Below are 18,147 nucleotides of genomic sequence, written 5' to 3'. Positions count from 1 at the left end.
AAAGAATTGGAAGAGCTTACTACTGCGTCTGTGCCTCCCGTACCAGCACCACACCCACTATAATATCAATGTCACTGTAGTGCTGAAAATGGTCTACCACCCACATTATTTCTCATCATTCACGCTCCTATGGAGGCACATTTTTTATTGATAGAAGTGTAAGGAGGGGGCGGATTAATTGTCCTTAGCAATAGATGGTAATTGTTCACAGACAAGGTGACCTGCTAGATGTATCTGATTAAATAACCAGTAAGCAGAGATACAAGCCAACTACACAAGCAGTATACTTAATAAAAATATTGTTGCATAAGATCCAGAGTTTACTTAAGGCAAATCTTTTTAAATATCACTTATCTAAATATGTCTAATGTTATCATTTGGCTATTCTAAACAATCTCAGAACATACTAAAACTCAAATCATTCACTTATGGTTATATGACATTAGTTGGAAGGTATTTGAATATAAACTTCATATATTTTATTTCTATACACAGTACAAACTTGTACTCTCATTTATTTAATTTTTTTGTGGTGAGATTTGACACACACATATAGATACATATACATATACACACACATATATATAAAAATTGTGGTTCAAGGTTTCTAATCTCAATCCTAAATATAACTCATTAACATATATCTAAAATAAATACTGAATTATAGAAATTAGACCAAATGTGTAAATATTGCATTTTGTAACTACACACTAACCTTTCAGGAATGTTCCAGATGTTCCAATCTGCAATAATTAACTTGAGTTTTTTTTCTTTTCAGATATACATTACATATTTTTAACGAATTAGCATAGTTTAGGATTATATACGGATGGTTCAGAGAAAGTTCCTTTCCCAGGTTGCCAGAACTTTCTCTAAACAATTGCAGGTTCCTGCAAGGCTCCCATGAGGTTCAAATTATTTAAAGGAATGCTATAAGGGAACAGGACACACAATGAACCATAATGAAATGCACAACAAAACAAAAAATCTATATTTCTATAAATAAACTTTCACTGAAAGTCAAACATGAACTTTAAATGACCTGTTCTCAGGTTTCTGGAAAGATAACAAAAGTTTCCAGGACATTCCTGAGCACTGTGTTAGCAGGACACCAACTAAAACCTACTGAAAATGTGAATTTAAACCATTCAAATCATTTCAATTTAATTTTATTGACTCAAAGCAGCATTACAGGACATACGAAATATAAATATTAACATTAAACAAAAGTTGCCGACTGAGGTCACTATGTTATTATGAATAATGTCCTTTCTACGGTCATATACAGTTTATTGTGTATTAATTTTGAGGTTGTTGTCCTCAAGATATAATAGATATATCCTGCTTTATGAGATGTACATTTGCCATTCCTCATTCATGCTCTCTACTTCTTTCTACTTATGGCCCTTATATTGGCAGGGATGTTCCAGATGGCATAGAGACAAACCAAGCGAATCCATATAGCAGAAAACAGTGGATGTCAGCACAAGTACTTGTGCCATGCTTGCAGCTTGTAAATAAATTAGGTATTCCGAGAGATCTAAGGAAGAAGAGAAAAGCTTCCAGCATCCTGCAGCTCATCACAAGATTGCTATGTTATTAATGAGATTACAGTGTCTGCTCTGTGGAAAGTGTGTTAAAGCTTTCATGTGCTAGAAACACTCAGTTTAAGATAGGAGCCAGGAGATGTCATCCTGAGAATGTAAAACCCTGCTGAAAACCCTAATGCAGTTCAATCTGATCAGCTACCAGCTGCCAAAACCCAGTCAAGATTGTAGGACATTTTTGGCAGAAGTTTATTTCCTGAGGTAAAATATGTTCATGGCTAAAATAAAATATGTAATGCTTTTTTATTCTGACATTTTTTAAATCATGCTAGTTATGCTTATAGGTATAAATAAATACATGGCTAAAATACTATATATAACTACAATGTGTTTTGTATTCGGACTATTTGGCTACAATATGGTACATATCTAATATTACCTAATTATCTTATCTAATATTATCTGATAATATTAATTTCTAATATTAATATAATTTAATATAAATCTTAATTTTTGTATTATATTAATCTTTATAAAGTATTATTCTTTATATTAATCTTTTGTTTATGTTCTGTAATGATGCTTTGAGACAATGTCAATTGTTAAAAGCGCTATACAAATAAATTTGAATTGAATTGAATTATATAACTACAATATGTTTTGTATTCTAACATTTTTTAAAATCATGCTAGCTATGCTAATCAGCCTTTTATCCTGAGGTAAACATAATTTTGCAATACAATACATAACTACAATGTGCTTTGTATTATAACATTTTTTAAATCTTTTATAAATAATATGCTGACCACAGTATAGCCGGAGCCTTGATGATTATCAGTCATAATCTAAGCCCGACTTTGCATTAAACCCTTCAAGCATTCTTGTTACTTTCTAAGTAATTGACAGACAATGGAAATACAGTTAATCGTTTAGGTAACACTTGAGGTTTATGTACACCTATAGATTGTATCTAACCTCATTGTCCATTTCAGTATTGTGTGAATCTGTCATATATGTTGTTCATCAGTTCTCCCTTTATCAATAATCACATTCCACTTCATTTATCAGTGAACAGGGACTACAGCTGTCCTGGAGATTAGCATCTGTGCCATTGACATGAGTATTAATTAGACCAGTTTTGATGGGATTAAAAAGCTTAAAAAGGTTTGGGTCTGTGATGTAGGCCAGGACAGAAAGCAACAACAACAACAACAGCAAAGGCAATGACAAACTTCTGTGCTGAGAATGGATCACCGTCCTAATAATATCTTATCAGGAATGGACTTATGTTAGCGAGTGGTCAAGGGAGGGGGTAACGTGGATTGACAAATCCAACAGATGGACTACAGCCATTTGATTGCACATCAAGAGGTACCTGATTCACATCCTAGTGCCCCCTGACCATTCTTTTCCATATGGTAAAGGAGAAGAGATTCCCAGACGTCCCAGCACTTCCAAACTGCTGCTGTTTCGCCCTCTAAAAGGGTTTTGCCTCAGTTGTATTCTTAGACCCTGACCTATTTAATTAGTCTGAGGATGGAAGAAGACTAAAAAATAAACTGTAGCCTTTCATTCAACTTAAGAGCATCATACTACCATAAGGAGGAGGCCCTTAAGGGGCCCTTATCTGGAACTGCAATTTAACAGAAAGAACAAAAGATGTGGGTCGGATATGGGAGAGAATCCATACACTCAAGACTACCAATCCCAAACACCCACTTTAACAGCTGCTAGTGCATCACTCCCCAACGAACTGGATGCTTTTATGCCTGCTTTGAGCTTGCTAACAAAGACACACACACACCCCCACCGTCACCCCACACACAAAACACACACACTCAACACTATCATTTCAGGAGATTATACCTGTGGTGCCTTTGAACAATGTGTGAAGGTCTTTCAGCAGAATCAACATACAGAAAGCCAGAAAAACGCCATTATTATATATATGCTTATAAAAAACTGCCCGGTAGCATTGACTTTCATAAGAATGAAATGCTTTAAGAGATTGGTGCTGAGACTATAGTTCAGTGTACAACACAGTCATTCCAATAACACAAACAACTAAATTTAGGACTCAGTCCCAACCTTATGCAACTGGATATACGTGCAGATAGGCATGAACACCTCCTCGTCTCTGATTCTCGACATTGGCACCCCGCAGGGCAGTGTGCTGAGCCCTTTGTTTTTGCTCGCTGTTCACACATGACTGTTTGGCTAGATACAGCTCAAACAGCATCGAGGGGCTGATTACAGACAACGATGAGGCAGTCTGCAGGGAGGAGGTGAGAATCCTGGCAGAGTGGTGCCATGATAACAACCTCTCTCTCAATGGTCGCAAAACTAACTGATCGTTGACTAAAGGAAACAGGAAACAACACAAACACACACACACACACACACACGCACGCACGCACGCACGCACGCACGCACACACACACACACACACACACACACACACACACACACACACACACACACACACACACACTGTTGATAGGGTCAACAACTTTAAATAAGGTCACCCTCAGCTCTACTCTGAAGTGGACAGAGCACAAAACAGATGTCATTAAAAAGACCAACCTGCGTCTACACTTTCAAGTCAAGAAGCTTTTATTGTCATTTCAACCATATATAGCTGTTGCAGCACACAGTGAAATGAGACAACGTTTCTCCAGGATCATGGTGCTACATAAAACAAATACAGGGCTAGGACTTATTAAGTAAGTTTTAGCCACATAAAGTGCAACTGTGCAACCTGGTGCAAAAAGTGCAGGACAAGTCAAACAAGACAGTGCAGGACAAAAGACAGTGCAAACAAAAATTACAAAACAATACAAAAAAGACAATAAACAGAAACAGCGCCGACCAGTGTAAATACTGTATCTTCAAACGATATTGCGGGTGCAGTAATACTAGAATGAACACAGTGTCATAGCAGCAGGTCCCTGAGAAAATGTAAAGTATTGTGCAAACAACTGAAATGTGAGACAGTATGTGCAAAGGGCAAAAAAAAAGTCCATACAGTCCAACGATGATTGTGTGTAGGCCTATGTTGTGCTCAGAACATTACAGAACACTTTCTCAGGTGTCTGAGGAAAGCCCACTCCAATTTTGAACAATTTACATTCACATTTACATTTACAACATTTGGCAGACGCCCTTATCCAGAGCGAGCATACAGCATTTCAATGGGTGTGCTGTAGAATCCGTTCTCATGAGGGACTTCACAACCTGGTATTGCAGCTGTTCGGCACAGGATAAGTCTCTGAACTCTGCACACATCCCAACAGCGTTTACTCCACACACTGTTTCAGGAAGGACTTTGGCAGCATGGCAGAATTTAACCATTCGATTCAGGTTTCTCCTTTCTGCCAACAGGTAAGACTGAGGTACAGCTTCTACCCTAATGCCTGAAGTCCCTCATATAACACAAATAAGTCCAGCTGACACCTCACCGACAATCCCACGACATTCTTCACAATCATTGCCGGTACACTTATATCTTTATATCTATGTGTACATATATAATATATTTTTTTAACCTTTTTATTTAATATTCACCTTTTATTCATATGTAATATTGCACTAATGTATATATTTGTATACATCAGCTTCATCAGTCATTATAAGTTTATTGTTATCGTGATGAAAAGGAAATTATCTTTCTGTACATACAGATACAAATGTGTTTTGCTGCTTCCCTGGTGTTAGGAAGCATTTTGTATCATTATACACAAGTACATATACATATATACGTGTAATGACAATAAAGACGACCTTTCTTTACAATTGCGTCGTGCTAATATACTTGGACTACATATCCCATAATCCTCTTGCCATGACGCGTTAGGAAACCGGATGAAGTTTCTCCTTGTTTCTAGAAGGGAGCTGTGTACTGTGAGGAGTTGCCTTTAGGTATGTAATAACATTTTGGTTGCTTTCTGTCTATATGTTTAAGCGTTTTTCCTTAAAAGAGGTATCTTTTCTATCTGATAAAACTTAAACCTTCTATCTGACGCTTGCTAAAAGAACAAGGTGAAGCTAACAATTTAGCTGTGCGTACATAACATACATGTTAGCTGCATTTTTAAGCTAAGTTTATACATAAGATTTTGTTTATCTAGATGCAGTTGGGCTTAAAAATAATGCTTGTTGTATATAAATGTACCTGTAAGCTCTATATAAATGTATTCCTGATTATTAGAGGTACAAACGTAAGAAAATAGTCAAATAATCTTAAAGAACTTACTTAAAGCAGTCACGTCTGGCTTTCTATCTGTCTCAGGCATGACAGACAGACTGAGCCTTATATGTATACATCTAAGACCAAACATATATAGACACCTGACTAACTTAATGACCTTTACATTTATATGAGATGGTTAAAATCCCATGGGGCATTAATATAGACTCATTAGAATCAGAAAGAGCTTTATTGCCAGGCATGTTTTCACATGCAAGGAATTTGTTTTAGTGACAGAAGCTCCACAGTGTAACAGAATGACATATGCAATATAGACAATTAGTATGTACACATGTACAGGTGTGAAATGTGCAATTGAAATATACAATATAGACAATTTGTATGTACAAATGTGCAAGTGTGAAATGTGCACTCATCTGTGTCTGTCAGCCTGCACATTTCTGAGAAGGTTTATTAGATTTTGTAATGTGTCTGTAGGAATTTTACTCATTCCTGCAAAAGAGCTTTATTGAGCTCAGGCACTGATGATGGATGAGAAATCCTGGCTCGCTGTTGCTGTTTTATTTTATCTACTTCATTTTGGGATTGAGGTTACTCGTCGAAACATGTCTTGTGAGTGCATCTGTTTGTGCACAGTCAGGTCTGCAGCGTCAGGAAACAGCTTTCTCCAAACTGTCATCACAACGTCCGAAGCATACAGTTGATACAGATGTTAACATATTAATTTTATCCGTTCAAGCATGTCAGATCACTCTTGAGACTCGCGAGTCCGACGGAGGTGCTTCACACTACTCCTGCACTGATCTCTGGCTTGTGTGCGACATCGTCGCAATGGAACGCTTTCCACAAAGGACCCGGTGCACAGTTTTTGTTTTGTTGTTGCATCCAGAGGCAGTTTCAGGAATTCTGTACTGAGTGACGCAACACAGGAAAGGCTATGGATAGATTTTTATGCACTGCGTACTTCTTGACTGAGCTGCTGTTTCTCCTGGATGCTTTCAGGTCACAATAATAGCATTTACAGCTATAGGTGTAAAGACACACACATACACACAGAAAACTATACAGCACTTCAGTTAATCACTAAGGGGTTTTTTTGGGCTATTTTATATAGAAAGTGTCTCATTGTTTATTGCTGTAATATGGATTATATAAAATTTGCAGTTATTTTGTCTGGATTTTCTGAAGGAAAACATCGTGGCCCAACACAGTCGTGGCCCATGTGGGGTTTATTATCGTATTGGGAAGGTTTTTTGATTTACAAGTGTGGCATGGAGACTCGGATGCAATTATATTTGTATAACAACTGTGTAGTGTTAGAATAATAAAGAATCGTACCATTAGGAATCTGACATATTTGTTATTTTGAATTGGTCATCCTATTATTTGATTTGAAATGTAATTTGCACCGAAATAATATGTTTATTAATTGCAGAAGAGCAATATAACATTTAAAACCGGGCCAAAATGATGTCACTGTGCAAATATATCCAACATCATGAGTTGCAGAATGTGTTTCATATTAATACTATTTTCAAGTGTTTAAAAACATAGTAATAGTTTTGATATCTATGCTGACTGACTGTTGATTCTTTAACAAATTGTCCAGGTAGAATCGATGGGTGACGAGTGTGAGACATTGGCCGCCATGGCCGATTCTTTGAAGGTCTCGGACACAGGAGGACATCCAGATGGTCAGACCTCTAGAAAGCAGGATGAGGACTGTTTTTATGACTGTGTGGAGACGTTTCATGCAGAGACGACGTCACTGGCTTTAAATCAAACAGAGATGACACACAGTGAAGGGACAGTGAATGAATTACAGACAGAATCCATTAGTAATCTTGACATGGGTGAAGAATCTGCACAGGCTTCTAATCTGTTTGAAGGAAATGCTGCTACGAAGAGACATGAGCCGCTGGAGAACGATGCAGTGCCGGGAGAGGAAGATGAAAGGACAACAGACAGCGACTCAGATTTCAAGGAAGAGGCAACAAATCCTAGTGAGTACGATGACGAGTATTTACAAGAAGTGGAGAAAAACCTGACCGACGAGGAGAAAGAGGTGAGCATCACATCCTTTAAACTGAATGCATTTATGTGGACATTATAATAAAGTATTAATGATTGGAGTCTCATAAGCAGAAACGTTTCCCAAACTGGCTTAAAGCTGCTGTCGGGTTTTATTAATCCCATCTGGACATCTGGAATTTTGCCAAAAATGAGGTTTTTCAGTGTATAGAGATGTAAGGGACACAAGCAGAAAAAGAGAAAAAGTATCAGATAGATTTTAAAAGCTTGTGTTTTAAATCATAGCAGACAAAAGTGAGCAAAGTGTGAATTTCCAACGTTATAACTTGATACACTTTGACCTGTAATGCCATGTGAGAGCAGCTGTCTGTCATGTCGAGGCTGTTGTTCCTGACAAGAAATGTGTGACATTTAATATATTCAAATTATGTTCAAATATTAAAAATGATCCCCATGACTTAGACCATGACATGGTTGTTAGTGCCAGATGGACTGTACTGAGTAGAAATGTAACTGCTGATCTCCTGGGATTTTCAACAAGAGTGTGAACTTAAGAACAAGACTGTGAAGTTTTATTCCGGGTGCAGATTTTCATTCCAAATATCAGAAGCCACATCTGAGTCTATTGATTAACCAAGTGGAGAACGGTGCTGTGGGGCACGGTGGCCTAGTGGTTAGCACGTTCGCCTCACACCTCCAGGGTCGGGGTTCGATTCCGCCCCGCCTTGTGTGTGTGTGGAGTTTGCGTGTTCTCCCTCTGGGTTCTCCCTCTGAGTTTGCGTGTTCTCCCTCTTCTCCGGTTTCCTCCCCCGGTCCAAAGACATGCATGGTAGGTTGATTGGCATCTCTAGAAAATTGTCCGTAGTGTGTGAGTGAATGAGAGTGTGTGTGTGCCCGGCGATGGGTTGCCTTGATGCCCGATGACGCCTGAGATAGGCACAGGCTCCCCGTGACCCGAGGTAGTTTGGATAAGCGGTAGAAAATGAGTGAGTGAGAGAGAACGGTGCTGGATTAGAATCCATGCACCCACATCGGCCTTTTGTGGATAACGTCAGACACCCCTGGTGTAGACCTTGTTGATGAGAGAGGTCAGAAGAGACATAGTTGTGGTTAGCAGAAGTGTGTCTCAAAACACACAAAAATGGTAGATTTAGAAAAAAAATCTTTCTCTGATCAGTTTGGCTGAGTTTATGCCCCGTGAAGCTTCAGATTTCTGTCCTTGTCTGACAGGAGAGGAACATGTTGGGGTTTGGGGGCTGTAGTTGTAGCCCCTTCACCTCAGAGATGCCTTTCTGCTTACCGTGGTTTTATAGAGCTGTTATTTAAGTCTGCAACATTCAGAACATGAACCAAGAGGCAGATTTTTGCCTTTTTTTTGCACCATTTATTGCAAATGTCACCCATATTATTTCTTGTTTGTGTTTCTGATACAGAGCAGAAAAGTGGAGAGCACGGCGCTGAAACTAACGGGCAACGCACACTATAATAACCGCGGTAAGAATAGGCTCTGTCCTGAATTTTAAGAACATTTTTCTTGAAACACTTAAAACACAACAATTTCTCTTCAGTCCAATAGTAAAGATTTCAATAAACTAACTTATGTGTCAAGAGAGAAAGACGCATTCCGATTTTTTTCTGTATCTGCTGACATTCCCAGAATACGTAGAGGCTCAGAAATCATACACCGATGCCCTGGCAGTGTGTCCTGTGTGTTACAGAAAGGAGAGATCTATCCTCTTCTCTAACCGAGCAGCAGCACGGAGTCACCTGGTACACGATTACACGTCCTAGATGAACACATGAATCTGATGAAATCTTATTATTATGAATAGGTTTTTATTCATGTTTTATATGATTTGAAGTCTCATTTAAAAAAGAGGATCTGTGATTAAAGTCAATGAAATAAGTGAAATTAATATACGTGTTTGGATTATTGTTCATCTGTGGTTCCTTCATTAGGAAGAGAAAACAGACGCCATCAGTGACTGCACTAAAGGTATAGTTTTTTTTTTAATATTTCCATACAATATATCCTGTATATATCATTTATATTGTGATAAATGGAGATATAGCTGATTATTATTAGTACTTTTTTTTTTTAACAATTACGTACTGCACAAATACAAAGGTGCTAATGAGATGTTTCTGACGAAGATAAAATGCTGATGAAGGATAAGTTTACTGTGTGAATTAAGGCTTTTTCAGTTCATTCCATCAAAAAAGTTGCGGAACAGCCAACAAAGTTTTTGCCAAATTAATAAAAAGATCCGATTAGAATTGATTACAGTAGATTAAATTGAAAAGCGCCTAACGTGGAAATTTGTTCTGTCGTGTCAGGACGAGGCTCTGGATAGAAATAACTTCACATAGTTATAGAGAACATATAGCGCTATAGAGAAGCCAAGAAAAACCTGTGTCATGGCTCAGGAAACTTGAAGCTGGCAGAAAGTGCAATTACGCAGCACCTCTGAAACGCTGTAGTGTTCTCCATATCTCTTCTATTTCTCTTCTCACTTCTCCAGCTATAGAGCTGAACCCAGACTATGTGCGTGCCCTTCTCCGGAGAGCAGAGCTGTACGAGCAGACAGAGAAGCTGGATGAAGCTCTGGAGGACTACAAGACTGTGCTGGAGAAAGACCCAGGCAACACGACAGCAAGAGAAGCCTGCTATGTATGTCACCGTCACCTAATCTTTTTCTGCTCACCATAAAGCTGCCATTGTTTACGCATTTAGAAAATGAACGAGGCGATTAAACGGATACAAAAGGATCTGCGACTAATCGAGTTCTAACAAAGCATTTAGTTATCAGTAGGTTCAGGGATACGGTGAACTAAATGTCCAGGCATACTCATTAGATACTCACATAATCAACAGATCTTAGGAAACTTGTACTTAAATAAACAATCATGTTAATAACCAGTGACTTTGGTGTGTCGTGGCCTGCCGTAAAGCAGAGTCACTGCTACCACCATGTAGTCGATTATTTTCCGACAACAGCCTGCCCCAAGGTATTTTTTCCCTCTTATTCCACAGTAATTTTCCCAACAACTATTTTCCATTTATTAAAAAGCGACATGTCATATTTTTATCCGGGGGCATGATGGCTTGAGGAACGGCGGGTTCAGTTGAGCTGCACTAGAGGCTTGACAGAAGCGTGGTGCAGAGCGAGGTGTGACGAGTGCCTTCAGGTAGGCAGCCGCTGATCCGCTTTCGGCTTTGTAGGCGAGCTTCAGGGATTTGAATCTGATGTCGGCGGTGGAGGGAACGCAGAAATGTGCCAGCGTGGGAAGACTGAAAACTAGTCACTGCAGTCTGAATCAGTCGAAACCAGTCAGTTAGTGCATGAGGCAGATCTGCCAAGGGCAAGCTGCAGCCTCAAAATAATAATATACTGAAGAAGTGTCCTGCTGATATTGTACAGGACAGACCTGCATGTTGATTCTGGTTAGTATGTAGTATGGACAGAATACATGTGTACTAAAAACTATCATCTGAAAACAGAAACATTGTGCATCATGCACAAGGAAAAAATGAAAGTAAGTAGTAGGGACATGATAATCCATGCTACGCATTACACCATGTATGCGAGATCATGTTCTGAGGAAATAAAAAGGGCACGGTGTAATGTTTCCTTTTAATATTATTATTTTTCACAATGTTTGACAGTCGCTTGTCCAGAACTACCCCAGGCTTGCAATGCCAGATGGCGCGATCCGAGAGTCGTCCAGAGAAATCACGATATCTTGACAAGAGGCTGCGTCGGGATTTAGTTTTCAGCTGACGTCCAGCAGATATTCTGACATCCAGAAATGCTGGAGAAAAGGAGATGATGTACAGTATCAGTCCGATACTCCATATGAGTAGATACTGCTCCCTGAAATGAAAGTATATCTTTCAGAATGAAGCTAAATAAACTGTGAGATATCAAATCAACACACATAGTATTTAAGTAGTGCATGAGGTTGTGGCAATAATGTGTAGTGATGTATTGGATGTGTTGGGTATTTGTTACACCGAACCTCAGATAAAGGAAATTATGCATATATATTTGAATTTATTTGTTTGTTTGTTTGTTTGTTTACCTATCTATCCATTTAATTAATTCAACATGGTTAGCAATTAGCTTGAATATTTGAATTTTCATGTTGTTATTTCAAAATCCACACTTTTATGTTTCAAATAATAATTAACATTCTAAGGTGTCTGTCTACAAAATATATAAAGTTTTTATTTATTTATTTATTTTTTTAAATTACATTCCTTACACAAGCTTTAATTAAAGCTGTGCCAAATCTGCTCCAACAAGAACACCATGTCCTTAAGAATATTTTCTACTGCTTTAATAACCGCTTTTAAGATTTTTCATGATGTCAGATGCAAGCTGCAGCTTTTTAAACACAAGACCATATGGTGAACGGAGCTGTAACACACACAAGATTGCACACCACACACAGCCTTTACTGTGTCACGCACAGGTCCTGGAATGAAATCTTGATCTAAAACTTATTTCTGACCTTCAGTTATAACTTTGTGCACTGTTTAGCGTCGTGTCCTGCATCATTCCAGTTCCTTTGTACATTAAAAGAGAAAAATGCGACAGAAATTAGATTCGGAAAATGAAGCTAACAATTTATGTTATATTTAGTGCTGCATTACATTTCCACTGTTAGGTTTACTGGATCATGTTATTTGATGTATATTTTAATCCTCTCCTGCAGAGATTACCACAACAGATCGAGGAACGAAATGAGAAACTGAAACAAGAGATGCTGGGTAAGAGATTTTTTTTCCTTCTCATATTGAATGTTTCCTCAGTAGAGAGGGTTAGTGTATTTTCTGTGTGTCGGGGGAACAAAGGAGGACCTTGGTTTGTTTTTTTTTCCCTTCAGCTCTGTTCATCTAATCTAATCTGTGAGCTCATGACTAGGCTAAAGGCTAACAGAATGAGAGCAGACGGACCAAATGTGCTCAATGTACCCAGAACAAAACACACCGAGCAGACTGCAGTAGAGAACATTATTGTTTAAAAAAAAAAAAAGGGAGGATTACTGAAGCAGGTCACGGTTTCATCTTGATAATCTTTAATCATTTTGAGATGACTGTTTTTTGAGAAGAATATTATTCACTTCGTTTATATATTCTCAGTTGAAACGTATTAATGATGTATACGATATTTTTGTTTTATCTACCCTTAGAAATACATGCTGACCGTTACGTGTATAATTTAAACGGATTACATTTCGGACGCACGGCGAACGAGGAAACAAGCTCGTGTGACTGTAGCTATAGCAATCCGATCTCGTATCAGCTAATTGACAAAACTAGCTTTATTATCTTGAGTAGATTCACTATGGTAGTACTAAAGGCACAAAGGTCATTCGCCTTCATGGAGTCACATCACGTACCAGTGTCCTTAAACAGTGCTAGAAAAATGATTCATTATATTAAAGACAGCTCACGAGTTCAAGGCTTGACATGATATCACATGACCAGTAACCAAGGGGGCACATTTGGTGCAGTAAGGAGCAGTTTGTGTATGTTTTATGTTATATTACATGGTAATGTATGGAGTGGGGGAGGGGAAGGGGTGATCGTTCTTTTTCAGTGGCCTGTCCTAAACTCTGGAATACCCTTTGAGTTACGTGGGATGTGGTAGGTTGTGAGTTTGATTCCCAGCTCCAACAGGCTGCCACCGCTGGGCCCCTAAGCAAGGCCCTCAAACCACAATTGCTCATTTGTATAAAATGAGATAAATATGTAAGTCATCCTGCATAAGGGTGTCTGCTAAATAATGTAAATGTAGAGGAAATGTACTATCACTGACCTGCCTTTATTTAAAGGCAAACTTAAAACTCACTGGCTTTAGGTTTAGGTTTTGGCTTTTGGTTTTGCTATTTTTTATTTCTATTTTATTGTAATTGTTATTTATTTATTGTTATTATTATTTTAATGCTCTTCAACTTAGGTTGCTGTAATGTGCTATATGACTGATTTGATTTGATTTTTGGGGGTTTCTATTCATGAAAACTGTAGGTATCATGCAGTTGGTTGGTTACACGTGTCTCTGAGGAAGCACAGGTTAACCTTCACAGTTGGTTACTGTTGTATGATTAGTGAGTTAGGTCAGGTTGGTGGGTGGGAATTAGCAGGTGACCAAAATAAGGAGACAAAAATATAGGGTGTGGTGTTGGGGCTTTCCCATGGGCTCAAGTCGTCTCATCATTCACTCTATAACAGCTCATTTTTCACCAGCGTGTATCGTTTATCCCCCTGCTCCTTAAAATCAATCTGACTTGTGTCACTGTATGTTTCTGTTAGGGATTGGAACAAAAAAGCATACAGAAGCACTTTATTAAACAGGGTGCGTTCGCCCACCTTGCTGTCACTTAACACAAAATGTAAAATATCTGCTTGAGGCTGAAAATAATCATCATTGAACTGGAAAAAATAGTTTATAGAGAGAAAGATTTTTAAAATTTGTGAGCAAGGTGTATAGTATGCTTTAAAAGTAAACTTTATAAAAAGTAGTGGGAGAATGGATCAAAATCCAAGTTCCTATCAACTGTGCTGAGCTTCACAGATAAGGTTTTGTGGGAGCTTAGATGTTGCGTGTCCAGCTTAAATCATAGGATTTTGTTAACGCAGTTGAGAAGTTGAGACGGCAAACTGTAGACTCCAAGTTCCAGAATGCAGTGCAGTTATCTGATAAGTGATGGTAGAGATTCAGTTAGTTGGTAAACAAGGAGATGACGAGCGTGATAACACTGTTGGAAAACACTTGACAGCAGTGGAGGGTGTAAAATCCTGCAGATACAGACCAGAATCTTAATGTATTGTTGATACCCGAAGAGCTGCTTTGATAACTGCTGACCTCCTGGGGTTTTCACATATCTCTATAGTTTATTGGTGAATGCTGCAATAAAGAGTGTGCAGCAGTTCTGAAGATGGAAACACCCTGTTGAAAGAGATCAAGCTGACAGAAATGTCCTTGTTATCAGTGAGCATGAGCAAGCAGTCAGTGGTGTGTGCCTGCTTATGTATTCCTTATTGATCAAACTGCAGTCACAGCTTCACACACATCAACAGACAGAGACAAATGTAGCTTCCTGTTTTATTGACCGTTTTATTTTTTTTTTACACAGGTAAACTTAAGGATTTGGGCAACATGATTTTGCGTCCTTTCGGACTCTCCACTGCCAACTTCCAGGTCAATCAGGATGACAACACAGGATCCTACTCTGTTAACTTCGTTCAGAATCCCAGCAGCAACAACAGATAGCAGCTCGGATCTTCTGCTACAGCACAGCAGCAGCTACCAGACTAAAGCTAAAGAAACATGTTCACCAGTGTTATATGGTGTAACGCTATACATTTTGCTTAAATTATAAGTAAAGATGAATGTGAACGATCAGTGATTGGTCACTGCTTGTCTTTATTGGTGTTTACAAAGCTCAGAATTCCTTACAAATTGAGTTTCCTTTTACTCTCTGCCAAAAAAAAAAAGACTATAAATCTCATAACCATGAAAGAAAGCAGAATAGTTTAAGTAGGAGATTGCATGATTCCCCTATTGTTTTAACTAACATTAAAGATATAATCAGAGGCTCTGTTTAACATTTCTTTCACAAGTCCATGTGTCCCCTTAGAAGGACAGATCACTGCAAATCAATAAAAGCATCTCCTGGCTTATCATTTTAATCCTATGATAACCCCACCTCCATTCACAGAGCATGAGGGATCACAGAATGGTTTAAGTAGAAAGATCAGATGATAAATGACCTTCAGAGACTGAATCATAACCCAAACGAACACCTCTGGGGGATTATGGAGTGACGTTAGTCAGAGCTCTCCTTCCAAATCACCAACCGGGGGAACAAATATCTTCTGGAAGAAAGACATTTAACGTTCTAATGATGTGTAGAAACGCTGTCAAGCTGCATTGAAGCTGCTTTGATGGCTTTTAGTAGCCTGACACACTTTCATCCTTCTGTATACAATCTGCCAGCTGGAAGAGAATTCAGAAGCTCTTCAGTAAATTCTAAAGGCTAGAGTTGTCCACCAAAAGGTGGACAGACAGTTCATTACAAGATATTAACACTCTCTGGCCAATTTATTAATCACAACAGTCTCCATCTGCCCCAAAGTTCAATCCGTTATCTGTTTTGGGATGCTTTCCTCTTCACCATGGTTGTAAATAGTGGATATTTGAGTTACGGTCATCTTTTCAATGAGGTGTTTCTACCCAGAACATCTGCTCATTGGATGTCTAAACAAGTCTGTATAACTGCTGTGAAAAATCCCAGGAGATCAGCGGTCTCTGACACGTACCTCAGCCTGTCAGGGACCAAAATCCATGCCCTTATCACGGATATCACATTTTCCCCCCATTCTGATCCTTTGTGCAAACATTAAGTGAAAATTTTGATCGATGCCACATGATTGACTATATAATTACATGCACAAGGAGAAGTACAGTTGTTCTTAAAAACATAATAGTGGGCAGCCTTACTTGATTTTACATTATGATAAAAGGATTTACAAACCTTTGGCTACTGTCCTATGGAATAAAATGTGACATGTTTTCATTAAACCAGTGCAGTGGATTGTAACAGTGTCCATATTGTGATCATATTCTACATGCAGCAAAAAAGATCTTTATTAAAAACAGAACACAGATGTTGGTACGAGGGGGGAAAAAGCAGGTTTATTTTGTTGTCCGTTTTGAAAAGAGATACATATAAAGTAATAACAAAATTTCTTGCAAGTCCACTTTCACCATTTTATGTATGTTCACGAGTTGTCCGATTGTACTGAAATACATAAGGAAGTCTTCCAGAGAGAGAAACGTGGGGGGGGAACTCTGTGTGTGTGTGTGTGTGTGTGTGTGTGTGTGTGTGTGTGTGTGTGTGTGTGTGTGCGCGTATGTGTGCGTGTGTGTGTGTGTGTGCGTGAGTGAGAGAGACAGAGAGAGTTCTGAGTCATTAAAAAAAAATCCTAGCTGAAAGTATGGTATGAAACCATGTAATGTTATGACAATTAAATGACAAATGTTTCTTCAGAAATCTTAAAAATTTACTGTAAAATCAGTCTGACAAGATACATGGACTATAATTGGTCATGACAGTGTAATAATTATAATCTTTTTTTTTGTTACAGATCAGGGACTAGTTTTTTCAAGGCATAGAGAGAGAGAGAGAGAGAGAGAGAGAGAGAGAGAGAGAGAGAGAGAGAGAGAAAAGAGAAGAGAAGAGAGAGAAAAGAGAAGAGAAGAGAGAGAAAAGAGAGAGACGTTTAAAATGATCTTTGTGCTATGAGATTGTTAAGCTATTTGTGTTGCTCAGGGTAAAATCTCTCACCTTTGACAGATCGTAACATAAACAAGCGAAAAATATTTTTTCTTTACTTATGCAGAAGTGAATTTTATGTTCGTCACTCCAGGAAATCCAGCCTTCACTCCGTCCCTGTTTTAAAGCTCAGACGTTCTCTTGTACAAAGAGAGAGAGAGAGAGAGAGAGAGAGAGAGAGAGAGAGAGAGAAAGAGAGAGAGAGAGAGAGAACGAGGGAACATTTCTGCAGAAACACTGGCATTTATTCATCACCTCAGAACAGTAATCTCTCCCCAGTGCTCTGCAACTGTCCTTTGAAGCATAGCACATGCAATATTTATTGCATTTCACATAGAAAAGGTTTCCATCGTTTCTAAATCAATTCTTCATTCTAATTTTCATCTGAGACAGACATAGACTTAAAAACCCCTGCATAACCCTGACGCCTAGACATCACTTATAATTTATAATAGTAAAAACAAATCTGTGCCGTCCAGTATTGCAGACGTCCTTCCTCAAACATGCTGTGACTGTGAATGTGCACAGAAGAAAATGAGCCAAAACAATCGAGCGGAATCAGCATGACTGATTGAGTAGGAGGTGGACAGTCTTAAATTCATTACTATAAATATATAATTATTCTTAAATAAAAAATAATTTCTCCATTACACCTGGTTCTCTCTGTGAGGACGGCTCCTCCCGTCCTGCTGGCTCTCGACCAATGGCAGTGTCCTGGGTAACGGACCAATCAGCATCCCTTCAGTGTTGCAGCGCTGAAAGAGAGCAAAGAGAACAACAGGTCAGACCTTCACCTTAAACACACCTCGGAGCATGACGGTTATTACAGAAACCACAATGTAGATTCCTTTAATGAAATACACAAGCGTTGACTCTCAGGAATGAAAGAATGACTCACTGCTTTATATGAAAATAAATCAATAAAATCACTAAAATGAAATAGATGTTTAAATTAAATGGAAGATAATCGTTCTTCTCCAAAGATCAATCTCTTGCCACAGATTTGCTTTGCTCTGT

The 18,147-nt window shown here is 38.5% G+C and overlaps 1 protein-coding gene and 1 long non-coding RNA gene across 2 annotated transcripts; one reads left to right on the top strand and one right to left on the bottom strand.

The window, feature by feature from the left end:
- The first annotated feature begins 5,318 nt into the window (after positions 1-5,318).
- ttc1 (tetratricopeptide repeat domain 1) lies at positions 5,319-15,197 on the top strand. The gene is made up of 8 exons (XM_027156492.2): positions 5,319-5,465; positions 7,364-7,819; positions 9,219-9,279; positions 9,443-9,555; positions 9,745-9,781; positions 10,308-10,456; positions 12,505-12,559; positions 14,929-15,197. Exons 2-8 carry the CDS (start codon positions 7,373-7,375, stop codon positions 15,063-15,065), a joined length of 999 nt encoding a protein of 332 aa, XP_027012293.2. The 5' UTR covers positions 5,319-5,465; positions 7,364-7,372; the 3' UTR covers positions 15,066-15,197.
- LOC125139813 lies at positions 10,833-13,399 on the bottom strand. Its single transcript, XR_007138937.1, has 2 exons — positions 12,301-13,399; positions 10,833-11,660 (listed from the first exon to the last, which is right to left on the bottom strand). It is a non-coding gene; the product is annotated as an uncharacterized LOC125139813 (long non-coding RNA).
- Positions 15,198-18,147: the final 2,950 nt, after the last annotated feature.

This window comes from Tachysurus fulvidraco, chromosome 21 (genome assembly GCF_022655615.1).
Source record: "Tachysurus fulvidraco isolate hzauxx_2018 chromosome 21, HZAU_PFXX_2.0, whole genome shotgun sequence".
Lineage (NCBI taxonomy): Eukaryota > Metazoa > Chordata > Actinopteri > Siluriformes > Bagridae > Tachysurus > Tachysurus fulvidraco.
Note: the sequence above shows the minus strand (reverse complement) of the source record. Positions and strands in the feature narration are given on the sequence as shown.